We start from the raw sequence: 19,859 nt of genomic DNA on the forward strand, positions 1-19,859 counted from the left end.
CTGCTCAAATGTGGGGGCTGGGGACTGGGCTCTTACATGGGCCTCATTAACAGCTTTCAATGGGGCCCTGTAGTGAGTAGCTGGTGTCCATAGGGAGACAGAGAAGAGTAGGAAACAGGAATAAGAAGCTGTGGCAGAGAGTGAGAGTAATTCCTGCAGGGAAGAACTTGGGACTAGGGGAGTTTTGAGGCAGTTCCCCAAGGAAAAGAGGTTGTGCTCAGCTTAAGGCTGTGTGGGAGAGGAGGAAGATTTTGTTGTACATAATACAGCCAGTAAAACCAAACCCCAAGAGGTAAATTATTGAACAGACAGAGGTCTTTCTGAGTTTATTGATATATCAACACAGGAAACTAAGGCAAGGGACCACTTTCAGGGATACCCTGACGCTGTGATGAGGTGCCTGGGACGATGCCACATATCGAGAGGAGCAGATTAATATATTGCACTCCCAAATCTTTTGGGATATGAGTCAATTCTAAGCGAGACAAGGTTTAAAATAAAGGATGAAATACCTCTGTAATGATAATTCACATCCCAGATAAAAGATAGGGAAATACTATTTAGAAAGCTATTGTAAGGAGTGATCTGGAGGTAATGACAGAAAACAAACTGAATATAAGTTGCAGTTTGATGGTCTTGTGAAGAACAATGCTTCAGAAAATACTTTCTAGAAACAAAATAATGTATGTATATTTTTTCAGGATGAGAAAGGTTATATGGGTTGGTTAGTGCAATCAATTGTCTGAGGTAAATAATAAGCATTTCTGAGTCATATTTTGATGAAAGTTTGTAAGAGAGGAATGCTTTAAGGAAAGAAAAAAGGTGTATCTCATACTGCTTTTGTCTGTGGGTAAAATACTGCTACATTACTTAAAGAGACCTTGATAGTGGAGTCCCGGAAATGCAAGGATGACAATTCCTTTCTTACTTTCTTCCTGTTGGGGTTGTACACTTACTTTTACTTGTACTCCTTTTCAATCTAAACCCCTGTAAATGACTAACACTGAACCTACCTGCTGTGAGAATTTGAAATTTCCTTTATTTTCACTATATACTTTAACTGGTTTCTGGCCCCAAAACCTCTTTACACTCTGATCCTTTTCTCTCTGTAGGTGAATTTGGAGATTCCTGTCTACATTAGCTTGTAAGGCACATATAAGTGCTGTCAGGTGACTATTTTCCTTTTGGTAGGGTTTAGTTTTAGTTTATGTGTAGTAAAAGGAAGAGTTGCTTTACACTATGTTGTTCAGATTGCATTTGGATTACTGTACTAAATTCTGGTAGACTCTACTGTAATATAGATGTTGGAAAATGTTCAAAGACAGAACTGAATTCTTACAAGGACTGGAGATTGTGAAGTATGGAGAAAGGGAAATGAATTCAATTAATTTACACTAAATAAATGTTTAAGAGGAGATATGAGAAAGCTTAGATATGAGAAATACTTAAAACATGATAAGTTATTGGTAGAAAAGTGTTGTTTATTTTAATTTAAACCCATTGGTCTTCGTTTTACTGTTAAATGCAAAAATTAAACTAGACAATGAGGAAAATCTTTCTAATGGGAAGAACAATCAGACAGTAGAACAGTTTGCCCAGCAATGTGGCTTTTGCAAACTCAGAGACATGCAAGTGAGTATTAAATGATTTATGGAAAGTGCAGCATAGAGTCCTGCTTCCTTGTCACAGGGAAGTTTAGATTAGACAGCTCAAACAGTGGCTTCCAGCATTATCATAATTGTTTCTGTTGTCTATCACTTTGCCTTTGAAATACTTAACAGTATATATTGTAAAAGACTATGGTTGTGTCATGGTTTGAAGAAAACCAAAACACATAGCATATAAGTGCTTTAATTTTAAGAATTAAATAATGTCATATATTTCCAGAACCCTTCTGAACTGCCTTTCCCCAAAGCCAGCTCATTTATTTTCTCCACTTTCTCATCAGCATATGTGTAAATGACAACATTGTTTTTTACAGGAATCTTTTTGTTTACTGTGAGAAAATTATCTAGCAGCATTAGTGTCTCTAGATGGATAGAGCTTTGGTACAATATACTCTCATTATTATAAAAATCACCTCAAATTAAGCCCAGCATCAAAATAATTTCAGCTCATATGGTAAAATGATATTTAACTTTCCCTTTATAACATTTCACACACAATTTCCTCAGTTTTAAGCATGTCCTTCTATCTAGCATGGCACAGAGTATATAGCACAAAATACACTTCCTGTGGTGCCTGCCTAAAGAATGTCAACACTTCAGAGAAGGCTGCCACATTTTCATGGAAAGACAAGGTGGATAAGGTGATATCTTTTATTGGTTCAGCTTCTACTGATGAAAAAGACAAGCTTTCAAGCTAACACAGAGCTCTTCTTCAGGTCTGGGAAATGTACTCAAAGTGTCACAGGTAAATACAAAGTGCAACAGCTTTTGTATCATAAGTAAGTATACACAAACTGTAGGAGACCATTCAAAGTGATGTGGCCAGTTAGCACCTTTTCCAACACAGGATGAAAAGGGGGTTAGTGAGTTACAAATTATTGTAATAAGCCATAAATTCAGTGTCTTTCTTAAGTGCATGATTTTTAGTGTCTAAGAAAGTTATGAACTTAAGCTCCCAGGCTTGTCTTTTAAAGGTGTTCAGGATTTCTTTGAAGATGAGAACTGAGAGGTCAAATATGGAGTGATCTCTTTGTGAAAAGAAGTCACCTTCTAGTGATGTAGACACACAAACTCAAAGCAGCTCCAGACCCTGCCATAACAATGAATGCAAAATCTATAGACATATCTCCACTGCTATGATGATCAACACCTCCCCACAACACATCTCTCAAGATCCGTAGGTCCTATACATACCTATCACAACATACGATGTACCTCATCCAGTGCACTGAATGCCTCCAATAACAACCACTAGGTGGGTAAAACGAGACAATCACTATGCTTTTTAATGAAAAATGAGAAGATAAAAACACCATGTCACGTGTGGGTTAACGATAGAAGATATTACCTCACCCACCTTGTCTCTCTAATATCCTTGGACCAATACAACAAGAATACTACAAACAACATTTTGATGAAGCAAGGATAGGCGCTTGCTTCCTCTCTACCCAGGGGGTGCTTGACCCCCCCACTCTCGCCTCAGGCCCGCTCCAACTCCATCCCTTCCTCCAAGCACCTGCCCCTGCCTAGTCTCTTTGCCCCTGGTCCGCCCCTGGCCTCACCCCCACTCAACCCCTTCCTAAGGCTCCACCTCTTCCCACCCCTGCTCCATCCCTAGCCCCGCTCCCACTCCATCCCTTCCTCCAAGGCCCACTCCACCTCTTCTCACCCTTGCCTCACCTCTTCACACCCCCTTCCCCCAAGTGTACTCCATTCACGCTCTTCCCTTCCCTTCCAGTGCCTCCTGCAAGTCGCTAAACAGCTGTTCTGCAGCGTACTGGAGGTGCTGGGAGGGAGGGGGAGGAGTTGATCAGTTGGAGGGCAGGAGGCACTAGGGCAAGGGGAGCAGCTTGGCTGCAGGTGAGTGCTAAGCACTCACTAATTTTTTTGGAACATCCACGGAGTCGGTGCCTATGGAAGCAAGAGCAGCAAAGAAGTCTAGGAGAGAAACAAAATTAATTCACCCTTTTGTTAAATGACAAGCAAGTGCCAGTATACTGTTCTTAGTTTTCTGTCTCTTCATATGTTCATACAATTATGTACATAGTGTGACTAATATACTATTTGATAGCTCCATATATTGGCTATTAGCAGAAAAGTAGAATTGAGCATAGTTTTACTGTTTTACTTGTTAATATGGTGAGAAAATATATAAATACATTGCGGGTTTTTGTTTTTTGTTATTTTGAATTAATTATTTAAAGATGAGGGTCATATATACGAATGTGTAAACTTTAAAATCATTAGCTATCACATACAAAGCTCCAGGAAAAAGATAAAAGGTTGACTATAAACAAGGACTACCCAGTGAATGTACAACATTCTTGAAAGATAACATCTGACGATTGTCTTCAGCATTCTGACAGAGCAAACCCAAGTTTGTTTGTAAAGCAATTACTTTTGTGGGACTATGACACATAGGTTTAAATTTTGTAGATTGTTGCATATTTGCATGTGTCCAATTCTATTTTTAATTTTTAAAAAAACAGGATTAAAGTGTCTGGGGGTATATTGTACAATGAAAATAGGTTTTTGGGGAAAAAATAAGTTTTGTCATCTACAATAGGAAACATAAATTCATAGTGAGCATGTTATCATTGGGACAGTTTTGTCTATTTTCTGGCTCTAATGAAACTTAAACATTCTGTTTGAAGTCAAAATATTCCTGTTATTACTGCTACTAAATGCTAAGGCTCTCAACTTTCTTCTGATACATAATTAAATTGTTATGGTTTCAGAAAAAAAGTAAGTAAATTGGGTTACTTGGAAAGTAACTGTAAATTCCATTTCATAGTAGCACTCCATATTGCTTTGTTTTCACTTAGTACATGCATTGTGGATGCAGTGTGTGTTTACCATATGTCTTAATAAACTTTCTTGGTCTTTGTTTGCTTGCTTTGAACAGTGAAAAAGGCAATTGAATTGAAGTCAAGAGGAGTCAAGATGCTGCCCAACAAAGACAGTAACCACAAAAATTCTGTCTGTAAGTTGTTGTTATCGTCATTATTATTATTATTATCTTTAGAATGATCATGTACATTATTATCCTCATTAATAACACAAATCAGGAGAGTGTGTGTTAGGGAGACCAAACAAACAAACAACAAAACCCTGCAATGCTGGGAAACAATTATGAAAGCTGCACTGTCTTTTCATTCGTTAGTGACTGATTTTATATCTCCAGTGATAATACTTGGGGATGGGGATCATAATATTTACATTCCTCTCTCTGCCTGTTGGGAAATGGGGGATGTGGGGAAAGGCAGCACTTTTCCTTCTTGCGGCTGGGATTCTGGGTTTTTTCCACTTTATAACCCTCCCATTGGACTTAGTTAATTCTGTCTCCCAGGAGTTTTTAAACCCCCACCCATGTGTGGCCAGCATGTGGTGTGTCTCAGTGGCTGCTTCTTCCCCTTCATGTGTTATGATGGGGGGAGGAGGTTAGCAACCCTTTCTATTCCTACCAATCTCTTTCCCCAAGTTGCCAGCAAGATGGGAAGTGGGGCAGGGGGGCTTAGCAGCTCCTTCCCTTCTCCATGTGTCTTGTGGATTCTGGAGCCGCATAATTTTCCCTTGTGCTCCTCTTCCCGATGTGTAGTCTGGGAGAAAGATAAGACTGGTAACTAGAGACCACCCACTTATTTTTGTTTTAAGTAATTGTGCTTTCCTCTTCACCTGAATACCTGACAATTTGAGTAATAGCCTCAGAGTTGTTGCCCACATGAATCAGGCCAAGTTTGAAACAACGACGACAGTACCTGTAATTTGATTGTGGGTACAAGGGGTCCCCTGACCAAGGAACATCCAGAGGGGACTCCTAAGTTCACTCACAACTAGTTAAGTGTCTGCATAAAGATTAACCGATATGAATAAATGAATCCTTGGTGTAATTGCACTGAAATCAGTGCAGTAAAACCAAGTGTGCATTTGGCTTGTTGTGTGAAATTCTAGAAGTTGAGATTAAAGACTAATGACTGGGGGAAATTATTCTATTCTTCGTTTCTTCAGTGCATACTTTTGTATAAAGTGCGCTCACCTGAACGAAAAATGGCTGATAAGTGTCTTTTTAAAGATCATACTTTCCTGGTATGACACAGAAGAGGAACTTTTTGTGCTAGGTCTAGCTGAATATAGCTGATCCACAGTTTCTGGTGTGTGTATACAAATGGGTGGCTGTTCCATTATTCATAAGGCAGTGCTGGGCATTGTGTGATCTCTGCTTACACTCTTAAAGCATATCCTGTCAGATATCACATTTAATTATAGGAATTCAAAGTAAGGCAGGCTATTGGAAAAAATGTTTATAAGGCAGTCTGTTGTTGACTTCAGATATAATAACGTATTGTTTCTTTCCTTTTTTTCTTTTTTTGCTTGTGATGTCTTTATCATGTCTTGACTTTTCAACACAGAACTAAAAAAACATGTGGTTCATATTAAAGTAGTCACACAAGCCCCTAATGTGAAATTTATCAATAACATTACAGGGTAAACAATAATAAAAATTGATTTTTTTCCCTTAAGCTCTCCCACCTAAATTTTTACAGGTAACTTCTTTTGTTCAGTACTAATATCCACTGTAAATAAGGAGGACACAATGTTAGGTATTATCAGCACAGAGCTTAATAATACAGTTCAGTTAGAACACAGTGGATACATATCCAGGTTATAAACCATCACTTCTCCCCATTTACAGATGTCAGTCCTTCTCAAACATAATCCTCATGGTTTGCAAATAAAACCTTTAAAGCTTGCTTCTCAATTTTGATTCAGAAGTGATGCAATGAATGTGGACACTAGAGTAGTACAGAAGCTATCTTGAGAGCAGTATTATTACTTGAACCAAATGAAAGAGTATGCAAACATTTAGTCTATACTAGTCTATAGAAAATATTAGTTTCAGTCTCGGCTTCATTATAATTTAAAATGTTTATAACATGGTAGGAAATTGTTATGGAGTCTCTGCGACACATTTTTCTTCACTCTCATTATGGAACTGTTATACTAAAACCAGCCAAGTAATTCTTAAGGAAACAACTGCAATAAGAGCAAGACCCTGCAATTCCTGCTCATCCCTCTTTACACAGAGGAGTAGTATAGTAAGGTTACTTCCCTCTTTTGTGATACAGCTCCCAGGCTTACTCAGCAGAGGAGTGGGAGATGATGGAATGCAGTACTTTTCATTTATATGGTAGGTAGCCCCAACCATATGTATAAGAGTGGAATGGATGTATAATAGAATGAAACTTTCCTAATAAGACTTTGTCTACAGTTGGAAGTTATGTGTGGAATATGAAAAAGTACTCGGCATTGACTTAACTCTGCTACAATTCAAGTCAATGATAAAACTAAATGGCTTCAATGAAAGCAGAGACAAGTGCTTTTGAAAAGCCCACCATGCATCCTGTCAGAACATCTGGGGTACAATTCTCTACTCAGCAAAAATAAATAAAATAAAAAAAACACAGCAGCAAATCTTAGACCTTGGGTCAGCTGACTCAGAGTAGTGCTATGGGACTAAAAATAGCAGTGTAGGGTTCATCTACTTAGGGCTCATCAACATTGGAAAAAAAAAAGACTCATGCACATGAGTCTCAGAGCCCAGGTCAACTGACTAGGGCTATTGCTACGGGACTAAAACTAGCGTTGTAGATGTTTGGACTCAGGCTGGAGCCAGGTCTCTGAGACCATCCCTCCTTACTGGGTTTCTGAGCTCAGTCTCCAGTCCATGCCGTGTACATGAACCCTAAGTAACTCCTTGTATGCCATGTAATTGTACCCATATCAGTACCAGGATGTTAGAGAGACAAGATGGATGAGGTGAGAGAGATAAGCGCTCGAGCCATCCATAGCTATGTTGATCTGAAGAAGAGCTCTGTGTGGCTCGAACCCTTATCTCTCTCACCAATTGGTCCAATAAAAGATAATAGCTCACTCACATGTCTCCCTAAGTCACATAGGCATTTTTGACAATTATACACATATTAACACACTGTTAAACACTCAGTGTACATAAGGGACTATGTTTAAAATTGTTTGTTTACTGTGCAACTGGGTAACATTTTCTACACTAAGTGTTTTATGTTATTAGTGAATGCAGAATGTAGATATGTTTTCATGTCAGTGAAAGTCTCCTTAAACTCCACTGAAGCAAATTTCGTTTCATTCTGAGGCATGATTAATTATATATCAAAAAATATTTGTCTCCTATTTAAAAATAGATATATATATTTTGGAATTGGCTAATATTATCAGAATCACTAATTTTTATCCCATGAGATTTATATTGTGAACAGTTATCAGACTTACAACTGAACCAAAAAAAAAAAAAAAGTAATTTTTTAGGCAATGATTTTTTGCCATATAGAGTCAAAGAACAAATGGATTTACAGATTGAGTATTGATCATTGGAACACATTTAAGTAAATTCATGGTACACGCTGTGTTACTCAGTAGTTAGTCACAATGGCTAATTCCAGAACAGGATGTCACTGCTGATACAGTGTTCTTAAAGAGTGGGGAGAGAAAATCATTATTTGGTATGCAATTGAGGAAAGAAATGGCTAACATAATTCATTGTGATATAAAACTACAATGGTACTCATGGCAAATTGCTAACATATAATTATGTTTCTTAATTTTTTTTTAATTGAACTTCAAATCATCCTTCTGCTTCACTCTTCCTCATGTTCAGCCCTCGATATTTGCTGGCAGAAAAATACCCTCTTGTAGAAGCAAGCTGCTGAGTACTAAGAGTTGGCCATTACTGTTAAGGAAGAGCCATTCATCTAAGGATGTGTCTACACTCTGGACACTGTGCTGGCATTGCTATGTCAGTGCAGCTATGTCAGTATAACCCCATAGTATAGAGAAAGCCTACACAGACAGATGAGGTTTTTCCTTGGGTATGTAGGAACACAACTTACCTGAGCAAAGTTAGCTATGTTGACTGAAGCATTCTTCCATCATCATGACTGTGTCTACCTGGGGGTCACATTGGTGTAGCTATGTTGGTTAGGGGGTTGGTTTTTTCAAACCCCTGATCAATGTACCTATGTTGATCTATCTTATAAGTTTAGATTAAGCCTGCTAGTAGGAAATACTGCATTTCATAGTGTCATTTTAATCAGTTTTTTTTATTATCCCTTGTATAGAGAATCATTAAGACAAGAACTTTTATATATTAAAAAGGGGGGCGGAATTATTTTAAAATTCATTGCCAACTGATGTGGCTGCAGTGATCTTATCAAACTGATAATGACCACAATTGACTCGTATCAGAGGGGTAGCCGTGTTAGTCTGGATCTGTAAAAGCAGTAAAGAATCCTGTGGCACCTTATCGACTAACAGACGTTTTGGAGCATGAGCTTTTGTGGGTGAATACCCACTTCGTCAGATTGACTCTCAACTCAATCAATTTACAATTATGAAAGCTGCTATGATTCTTTTTGAGTGTGTTTAAAGTTAAAGTTGTGTTTAAAGGACCATTACAATAATATTGTGAAATAAATATTGGTTTCTTTTTTTTCTGGTTTGCACTTTAATGTAATTCTTTGGTTGGTCCATAAAGAGCACCTCATCCCTAAAATGCAATGTTTTTCAAAATTACTATAGAGCAGTAAAGTGAAAAAGTGGATCCCAACACCAGATTGGATTATTTTTGTTGATTTTTATATGTGATTTTCTTGGACAGTCTGATAGTTTCATCACACAAACTTACTGGGCCCTCTTTGCATTTTTCTAACCTTAATGTTTTAGCTGTGTGTATATAGCATTGTATTTATTGTTCAAGCCATTTCTTTTGCTGAAGCTGAAATTTTCACACAGCACTCACTCCCATCTCAGGTCAAATCACAATCAAGCAACACTTCCAAAGAGCCACTGTTTCAGTATTTTCCATCAAAGTACTACAGTGGAAGCTCAGACTTAATAAGCATTCACTGCAGGCTCCAATCCTTCCCCAAAAAAGTTGAGTTCAGTGGAATAATCCCAAAATTCACGCCTCTCATGGACTGAAGTTCATATAATATAAACGCCAGCACCTCAGGAAATGGAATTCCTATTGTTTTCTACTTTTTTTGTTTGTTTTGTATTATGCTGCCATGGTAACAAGAATTGTGGCACATATCTAAACTAGCAAAAAGGAAGAAAAGACTGAATTTAGGGCAAACAATTTATTCAGTCCAAACACAGTGTAGACCACAACACATAACTATGAAGTAATTTTTTCCTATAAAAATGTCTCACTACATCTGTACAGTGGGTTTTGTATAATTTCTCATTATACCTTTACTGCGTTATATCCAAATTCATGTTATAGCGGGTCATGTTATATTGGGGTAGAGGTGTACTTGCTGTAGGAGAGTTGGTGGAGTTTTCAATTTGAACTGGCATGTTATGATAAAGATACCCAGGCCCTGATCCTGCAAGCTGTTCTGCTGCTTAAGGCCTCCAGTGAAGCCAATGGGGTGCTGTACATCTGCATCTGTCCATGTTGAAAAGTTAAAAAACTCGAGTCTAAAGTCCTAATCTTGTAACTCAAATATAGCAGGTATTTAATCTGTGAATGACTAGTATTATGGAGATGATAATGGGCAACAATGGGTTGGTTTGCATGTTAATATCTGTGACCAGAAATGGTAATATTTTACTGTTTAACTAGCATCTTCAAAGAACTTCCTCCATTTGTGGAGAACTACTCTGTGGATTGGGGATGCAAAATGTTGGCAAAGATATCTGTTGTACATATGCCTTCAAAGGAATATTTTAGAGTAGGGGGGATGTAGAGGATAAAACAAACGTGAACTGCATCCACAACAGCAATTTACAACCCTTAATGAATTTGGCGAATCCTCCTCCAAGTCATGTGCCAGTTTAATGAGCTGGGCAGAAGACAGGGTGAGGGGGGCATGGCAGTGGGACCAGAGCATCTTTGGGAATACAGGGCCTCCAAGTGGATCCCTGGGACCCATCACTTTTGCCAACTTTTCTGTAGTGAGGCAAACACCAACCTTTGATAGAACAATGTAGGGAAATATCTACCAGGAAATTGTTACTGAATTTTCCTTGCAAAAAACAAGCAAACAAAAACCCAACCCTATCCTGGTTTGTACTTTTGTACACAGAAATGATGTGGACTTCAGGGACTGAATTGAGAAAAATATAACATCATCACTGTCTATAACGTGCTTTGGGATCCTTTGATGAAACATGCTAGAGAAATGTAAGATATTTTGAATATTTTAAAAGAAAGTACAAGAAACAGTGTTTGTTAGAGAGATGTAAGTGAAGTGACATAATGGTGAAACAGAGTGGTCCTAGAGGTAGGAGATTTTAAAAAATCCCACCTGGCAACCTTCAGGCTTGTGCACCTACGCAAGAGCTAAATTAAAGGCAAGGGAAAATCAAAATAATGCAAGTCTGCCAGTCTCCTCACATTCAGCTAAAACAACTGAAGCAACTATAGAATTTTTTTCAGCATTCGGAATTGCCTTTTATCCTGAGCCAAACTGTGGTGTATTTTCTAAACAAGTCTAGCGGGGCTTGTTTGCCAGAACCTGACATGTTAAATGGCACCATTGCCCTCATCAGACATACAAAGTGGTTTGAAAAGAAAACCCACCAACATAATTCTTTTCCAGGATCATCTGCCTCCTCACACCATTCTAAAAAGGTAGTTATGGGAGAATGCTAGAGTTTTCCCATTACAAGAAAGGGGGTCTTGCTTTGAAAACTGCTAACTCTTGCAGTCTTCATAATGTGCAATAATATACTTTTGTAGTTTCTTTCTGACCTATCCCTGTTATTTATCAAGTTAGAGTGTGTGACTGTTATGGGGTATACTCAGAACAAGCTGTCCAAGCAGCTAACAGGTCTAGAGGGAGACTAGCTGCTTCCCCAGCTGTGTCTGGTTGGTGGCCCTGCAAGAGCTGGCGTAGTAAAAAAGCTGCAGTTCAGAAAGGAAGGGTGGCTGCCGGAGAGATTGCTGAGAGTTAGGTCCTTTGGCAACACACTGTTAGAAAACCACCTAGGCATTTGGACCTCCAGAAGGATCTAGGAAATGGTGTCCAGGACAGGAGTGGTAGAAAACAGCACGGGATTGGGATAAATTGGTTCCAGATACTTTATACAGAGTCCCTGGATTGGAACCCAGGAGAACGAGTGTACCTGGGCTCTTCCATCAACCCCAACAGAGAAGTTATTAAAACATGTACAGCAATGGAATCCAAACCACAAGAGGCTGGAGACTGTTGTCCCTTCACTAGGGTTACTGGTCTCCTGACTTGCTAGACATTTTTGCCCACCCCAAGAGGGGAGAGGCTATTAATGGTCCAGACAGAATGCTAGAGTCATAGTGAGAAACTTCCAGACACTAGGCTAAATGGTAAATGGCAGAAGGGAGGGGAAACTAACGCAATATCGCCATAAAACCTGCTCAGTGGTGGGAGGGCAGGAGTGTATGCCACTGGCTGAAACCAGCTCCAGACACTCATGTGCTTGCTTCTGGAAGGGTCATGTGAAGTAATGATTCTCATAATAACTGTGACAGACTGTCTGTCTAATACTTGTTCACTAATATAAGTATTGAAATTAGGTGTTTTGTATGTGTGGTCTTGCACTGAATTAACTCACAAAACCCAATTTGAGAGTACCCAGACACAAATGACCATACACAGTCCCAAACTTTTTAGCCTTTCCAATTATGAAAAAATGTTTTTCATAGTTTCAAATCCTACCGCTTCTGAAGAAAAGCATTTTTCAAGCTGATGTTTACACCAGGCTTCTCTGTAAATGAGAAGAGATTCCCCATAATTTATTGATGGACTAATTACAATGTTAGGAAACAATGGATTTAAATAATTAACATTCTAAGCTTAGCGTGCCTATAGACATCCTATTGTATTTCAGAATGCCTGTAGTGGGGCAGCTGCCCAACACCCGCGGAAAAGGGGTGTCATGATATAATTCCCCACTCTGAACCTTAGCGTCCAAAAGATGGGGTACCAGCATGAATTCCTCTAAGCTCAATTACCAGCTTAGTACTTGTAGCGCTGCCACCAACCAGGAATTCCAGTGCCTGGTACACTCTGGTCCCCCCAAAACCTTGCCTGGGGACCCCCAAGACCCAGACCCTCTGGATCTTAACACAAGGAAAGTAAACCCTTTCCCTCACCATTGCCTCTCCCAGGCTTCCCCTCCCTGGGTTACCCTGGAAGATTACTGTGATTCAAACTCCTTGAATCTTAAAACAGAGAGGAAAATGTACCTTCCCCCCTCCTTCTCGCTCCCCCTCCCAGACTCTCCCTGAGAGAGAAAGTAATCCTAACACAGAGAGAAATTAACCTCTCTCCCCCTTCCCTCCTTTCTCCCCACCAATTCCCTGGTGGATCCAGACCCAGTCCCCTGGGGTCTCACCAGAATAAAAAAACAATCAGGTTCTTAAACAAGAAAAGCTTTTAATTAAAGAAAGAAAAACAGTAAAAATTGTCTTTGTAAATTTAAGATGGAATATGTTACAGGGTCTTTCAGCTATAGACACTGGGAATACCCTCCCAGCCTAAGTATACAAGTACAAATTAAAATCCTTTCAGCAAAATACAAATTTGAACTCCTTCCAGCCAAATACACATTTGCAAATAAAGAAAACAAACATAAGCCTAACTTGCTTTATCTACCTAGTACTTACTATTCTGGACATATAAGAGACTGTATCAGAGAGATTGTAGAGAAACCTGGTTGCACTTTTGGTCACTCTCAGAACCCAGAGAGAACAACAACCCAAAAACTAACAGCACACACAAAGACTTCCCTCCCTCAAGATTTGAAAGTATCCTGTCCCCTGATTGGTCCTCTGGTCAGGTGACAGCCAGGCTCACTGATCTTGTTAACCCTTTACAGGCAAAAGAGATATAAAGTACTTCTGTTCTATTAACTCCTTCTATCTGTTTATGACAAGGGGCTAAAAGCAGCCCTGGAGAGTGCTATGGCTGGAAATACGGGCAGTGAGAATGACTGGGGGAAGCTGACTGTTTCTGACAACAGGTGTGGCAAGCTCAATCAGGGCGCAGCTGACCCTTATAAGAGGGCTGAGGGCTAGAGACAGACATTCCCTCTTTAGCTACTCAGGAGAGAAGGATCTGGCTGCCTGGGAGCTGGGAAGAGTATTTTAGGTGGAACAGTGCTGGAGAAAGGAAGCTGGAGAGCTCCAGTCTAGCAAAGCCCCAGGCTGCAGGTTGAGCTAAGGGTCCACAAAAGGATACTAGGGCTCTAGAGGGGCAACCCAGATATAGGAAAGGCAACAGGTCTCCCCCGCACCCCTTGCCGATGATGAGTGGTGTATAGACTGTAGTCTTCCCCAGTGAGTGGGGGCTAGCTGATGATTGGCAATAGTCACTGAGGGAAGGTGGGGAGACCCAGATTGTGGGTTGCTGCAAGGGGGTAGACCCTGATGTAAAGGGTACCAGGGTCTGGGAGGGACATGAGGACCAGCAGCAGGTGAGACACTGGCCTGCACAGGGTGCTCCAGAACTGGAAAAGAGCTAATTCCCTGGACAACCAGCAGGAGGTGCCATGCCGGTGAGTTGTCACCCTTCCACAATGCCCTTTAACAGGAATATAGAACATGTACTGTACACTCAGTTGCTAAGATAATTTCCCCTGAAATAAATATGAGCACAGGTAACTCTATTACTAGTATTTATATGCTGCAGATTAAAGGCCTAATTCTGCAGACATTCATATAAATACATTGAAAAGTTAATGGAACTACTCATGCCATGAAGTTTACTTACATGAATAACTGTTTCCAGGTTTGTTCTTGATCTTTCTGTATTAAAAACATTTTTGCTATATTTATCCAGATGCAGATACATACATAGCTAGAGTTATGTTACATCTCTTATCGTTGTCTAATGAAGGATTAATGCCTCTATTCCTCGTTTTACTTAGTAACATAGATTTTATTATAGTGTAACATTTGACAGTAGGAAAATAAATAGTAGCATTAACCTCTAACAATTGTGTAAATCTTTAATAAAACAAGAGGGATAATTACCCTGATCTACTTTGTTCCATTATAAAATGTAATAATACAGAGTTCCAAGTGTTAAAGAATTTTGTTTTCTCAACAAAGATACATATCCCTATGTAATAATATTATACAATACTATTTTGCTAGATTGTAGAAATTGCTTCATAAATCAGGTTAGTAAATTATACTTGCTGTTCCTAAATAGGCCTTCATCACTGCAGGAGCTGAAATATCTTTTAAAATTCTATGCAAAAATCTTGCTGTGAAGAGAACTACTGTCTAAATATATTAGTGAAGAAAAGCATCACTTGTAACGAGAAGCAAAACAAGGTGCTTCATCAATTATTTAACACATAATTTGCGTATATAATTTCTAAAATAACCAGAAGAAAGCATCTATTAAAATATATTAAACAAAATGTGTGTAATCTGATTGTATTTTGGGTGGTTAGACTGGATTGTAATCCACCTAGAAAACTGCAACTGCCATTAAATGTTCTTATACAACTATGTAACATTATTGATTTTCCAAAGTGAGCATCTCATAGTGAAAGCTAAATAAATAGTCAATTCTGTTTTCTGGAAAGTCAAACAGTGACCAGCAATCTGCTCTTTAGATGAATATAGCACTATAAACGTTAACTGTTCACAACACTTGAATTTTAAATATACTTCTTAATTCTTAGATAAGGCTTAATTGACATAATACTACACTAACTACCTCCTGTGCAGCTTAACTGGAGAGGCAGACTAGGGAGGATGTAAACTGGCAAAATTTAGTCCCTGAAGTTTCAGAGTATTGCAGGTAAATTGATAGGTAAACCCTAGCTGTTGTTCAAATTCAGGCTTTGCAGAAAAAATATTGATATTATGGGGTTATGACTCTTGTAACCTAAGAAAAAAGTTTTGAGTAGTGGTAACTAAACAATACCATCAGACCATGTAAAGCAGCCATGTTTCAGGTTGTACAAGCTATTTGGACAAAGTCTCTTACATACCCTGTCCAACTTCTGCAGAGGCTAGGCCCTGCTTTACTTGTGAAAGAGACATAATACAATAGTCAGGAAGCCAGCTGCACAGTCCTGTTGCACAGTTCATCTGCAATGAATCTGCATTCAGATCCTGTTTGTCCTGTTGGGTTTTTTGGGAAAACTACTCTTTAGAAGTTGATAGTAGAGTCTAAAAAAATCTGTTCAAACATTTTTTTTTATTCAATCAAAAGTTTTGTTTTGTTTTTTTTTGACTTAAAATCAGAAATTGTCATCCAAAAATTTCAGCTGAAAACCAAAATGAAAAGCTGCCTAACTGGACTACTTCACCCATGATTCACCATGGTTACACTCCTTGGTGAGCATAGGTAGTCTCTCATGGCAGTTGCATTTCTGTGGTGAAATATGGGAGATTAAGTCCTTCTGGGGAACCTAGCCCATAGGGAACAATAGGGAAATGAAGCACCTGAACTACAACTCCCATGAGTCACTGCAGCAGTATTTTGGAATCAATTCTTCCACAAACCAATTATAATGTCTATCACCATGAAACATGTCACAATTCTATAACACTATGGAAGCACAGTCTAGCTTGATTTGGATGGGGTTTGCTGGGGAATAGAAGTGTGTGTGTGTTTATAATTCTTTAGATACATAGAAGAGATTTAAAATATGGCCAGCAATTGGGTGGGAGATGCACTCATGGGGCCTTGTGTGAGAGACAAATTGTGGATTAATAAAGACCTGAGTGGAAATGAGAAAAACATGAGTTATGCCCTTGAGATTAAAGGGAGTGTTCAGAGAAGAAAAACAGGTTGAAAGGTGTGGGGGAGGGGAATCCTCCTACACCTAGGAAGGAGAGGGACAAAAAGAAACACAAGAATAGGGAAGTACCAAAACAACAAGAGCAGGGACGGCTCCAGACCCCAGCATGCCAAATGCGTGCTTGGGGCGGCAAGCTGCAGGGGGCGCTCTGCCAGCACTGCGGGGGCAGCAGGCAGGCTGCCTCCAATGGTTTGCCTGCGGAGGGTCCGCTGGTCCTGCGGCTTTGGCGGACCTGCCGCAGGGACCAATGGACCCTCTGCAGGCAAACCACCGGAGGCAGCCTGCCTGCAGTGCTTGGGGCGGCAAAATCCCTAGAGCTGCCCCTGACCAAGAGGAAAGATCAGAGAGAGAAAACCATATGGGAAGATGGTGAGAAATGGAAATAAAGGCAAAGAATGAAAATAGGAGTGAGAGGGGAATGAAGAAATGAGGGGAAAAAATAAGAAAAAGCAAGTTGCATACCCTTTAAACTAAATTCCTACTACTTCTGTTATAGTAGAATCCTATTTTATGTAACCCTAACTTACCAAATTATTTAATATGGCATGTTTTTGTGTCTCCCAGATTGAGGGTAGATGATTCCACATTCTCATTTTACACAGCCCTGATTTTATGGACATCTTGAGAATGCACAGAAACCTAGTGAAACCAGTGTACAACACAACAACTTGCCTGTTGTGCTCCGTCATTCTGTCACATATTACAGTGGTAGGTGCTACTCTAAGAACCTTAGCTGATAAATTACAACATATCTTTGCCAGGAAAAGGGAAAGATTAATTGTTGTTTTGGAGGGGAGGGAAATATTCATGCTGATTCAAGCTCTGCTGAGAACTGAAGTCCACTATTTATCTACAGCAGATTATAACTCCCTTCAAAATTGATTGCTCGAATATATTGACTTTTAAAATGTATACATTATTGAGAGACAGAGAGAGAATGACCTAACTGCATTTACCAGAACCTCTCACTCCCCTCCAAAATATTATTTTAGTGCCACTATCTATGCTAGCTAATGAACTAGCAGGGTTTACATTTAAGACACTGTGGGTCAGATATACTTTTGAAACACATTGTCTACTGTAGACTAGCAGATAGAGATCCCAAAGTCACTCCTAAACCAGGATTTCCCATAAAACAACCAGTGCCATCCTTAGAACTCAAAATGGCTATCTCAGTTATTGTTTAACAGATAATAATTATAAACTGAAAGCATATCTAATCTGTGCTTGTTGTTTTGCTTGTTGTTTTGCTGATGTTTATTTGACTCCCATTGCCAGTATATTTGCAATTCCATACTCCTAACATCAAAAGATAATGACATAAGCTCCAGTAAATTAGATGAGTCACAGTTGTGTATATTAGGTTCCCTAGTCATCAGACTCAATCAGCGAAGCATGCTAAGAACTGAAGTTTATTTCTTTTGCATGAAATAAAGGAAGTTAATTACCAAATTAACAAAAACAGGAAAAATGTGTCTTCTCACAGCTGATGCTTCTTGTAGCATAGGTTATTTTATTCAGGCTGCTGCTTTTTTTCTCCACGTATCAGCTTTCCCTCTCTTCCTTAAAGCACCAGAGAACCTGTGATATGCTGAAAAGTCTGTTCCTTCCTTAATTCCCCACTAGTCTTTTTCTCAAAAGTTTTGAAGTGCATTATGAGCAGCAGTGCATAATAGCGGAGACTGGAACAGGCTGCTCTAAAACAACACACAGAGAAGTATGCTCAGGAATTTCAGATCTTGTAAAAAATGGAGCATGCAGTAGGGTGACCAGATAGCAAGTGTGAAAAATCAGGATGGGTGTGGGGGGATAATAGGAGTCTATAGAAGAAAATGACCCCAAAATTGGGACATCTGGTCACCCTAGCATGAGGCTACCTCTTGCTCTCAGACAGCTGTGTTTAGGTAGTGCAGCTGTTGTAGGTATGGCAAAATTGGATGGAATAAATTAAAAACTAGCCCAAATCTTACCACAATTGAAAAGACCTTTTGGGAGGTTTAAAAAAAAAGTCACCTTTTTTCTATTTTATTTTTTATTCTAATTCATCCTGGCCCTTTCTGGTCCTGCCCTGAAATAGAAGTGCTAAAATATTAAGGAAGGCGTTCTCATGACAAAGGACTTGGAAGGTGTTAGAAGGTGCAATAGGGACTGCATAAGTAGACAGAGATTACATCTGTGACCATGGTACCTGGGTAGGTCTCACTGAGACTGCTCAATCAGGGCAAACTGCAAAGAATGGGGCAGACAATCCCCAAAATTGGTGGTTTATTCTAATACTTGGATTCACCAAGCCATCAACAAAACAGCTTCTACAATATCTTACAAGCCAAAACCCAGTTCCCTTAAAGCAACCCAGCCTTGGGCACCCACCCAGACAGCAAAGTCAAATATGATGATTACTGAATCTTCTTCATCATAGATAAAGTTCTACCAATCCCAAAGGAGTGGACACGTTACTCACCAGGTCAATGAATATTCCAGATCTTACCCAAATACATGGTTACAGCCAATTCTTATTAGCTAAACTAAGATTTATTAAAAAGAGGGTAGTGTGGTTAAAAAATATCATTATACATACAAATATGAATAAAGTTCTTATGTCAGTTTCATAGTAGAGATGGTGAGCTGCTGAGTTGCAAAACATTCTTTCCAGAATCAGTCCATCTATAGAGTTTGTTCAAATTCTTCAATGAGGAACAGGGTAATTCACACTGCAGTTGGAGACCTCAGTCTTATGACTCAAGCTTCCCCTGACCAAGCTTTAGCAAATCTAAGATACAAGATTGGGTTCCTTTATAGATCTCTGACAGGCTATTGATAGCCTCCTGACGGCAGTTATTTGGGTGAATATTGTGGCTTTGAAGTAAAACCTTCCATTTCCTATGGATAGACAGGTAATTAGTTGCATTCACTAGCATAAGGTCATTATTCATTAAGCAGTTCATAGACAGTTTACTACAGACTTCAAAGAGAAATACAGACAATTGTATTATTACACCCAAGTTTCATCTATATGTTAATATTCCATTTTGATCTCTGAATCAATAGAATATAGTAACGGACAGGAACTGTCTGGTTACATTGTTAACCTCTAACAAAATATAGGTACACACACATACAATTAGTATTTTCTGCTAATTCTCTAGCAATACTGCTTTGTTTTTTAAAGCTCTAGTCTATCTAATGTGGCTATGTCAGCTATTTATAAGAAATGTCCCTAATTACCATTTATATACATTTTTCTAATATGTCTTTAAAGGTTGACCTTCAGTCAGTTAGCCTGCAAGTTGCTTAACCCTTTCTGGCTCAGTGTCACAACAACATTGCCATGAAAATGGCAAACTGGAAGTC

The 19,859-nt window shown here is 39.1% G+C and overlaps 1 protein-coding gene across 3 annotated transcripts in view; it reads left to right on the forward strand.

Annotated features, from left to right (window-relative positions):
* Window positions 1–19,859, forward strand: part of CSMD1 (CUB and Sushi multiple domains 1) — a 1,994,958-nt gene that overhangs the window by 1,188,034 nt on the left and 787,065 nt on the right. For all 3 annotated transcript variants that reach the window (XM_050950505.1, XM_050950506.1, XM_050950507.1), the window contains exon 7: window positions 4,573–4,650. In XM_050950505.1, the coding sequence (XP_050806462.1) occupies window positions 4,573–4,650 (78 nt within the window). The remainder of the gene's footprint in view (window positions 1–4,572; window positions 4,651–19,859) is intronic.

This window comes from Gopherus flavomarginatus, chromosome 4, assembly GCF_025201925.1.
Source record: "Gopherus flavomarginatus isolate rGopFla2 chromosome 4, rGopFla2.mat.asm, whole genome shotgun sequence".
NCBI lineage: Eukaryota > Metazoa > Chordata > Testudines > Testudinidae > Gopherus > Gopherus flavomarginatus.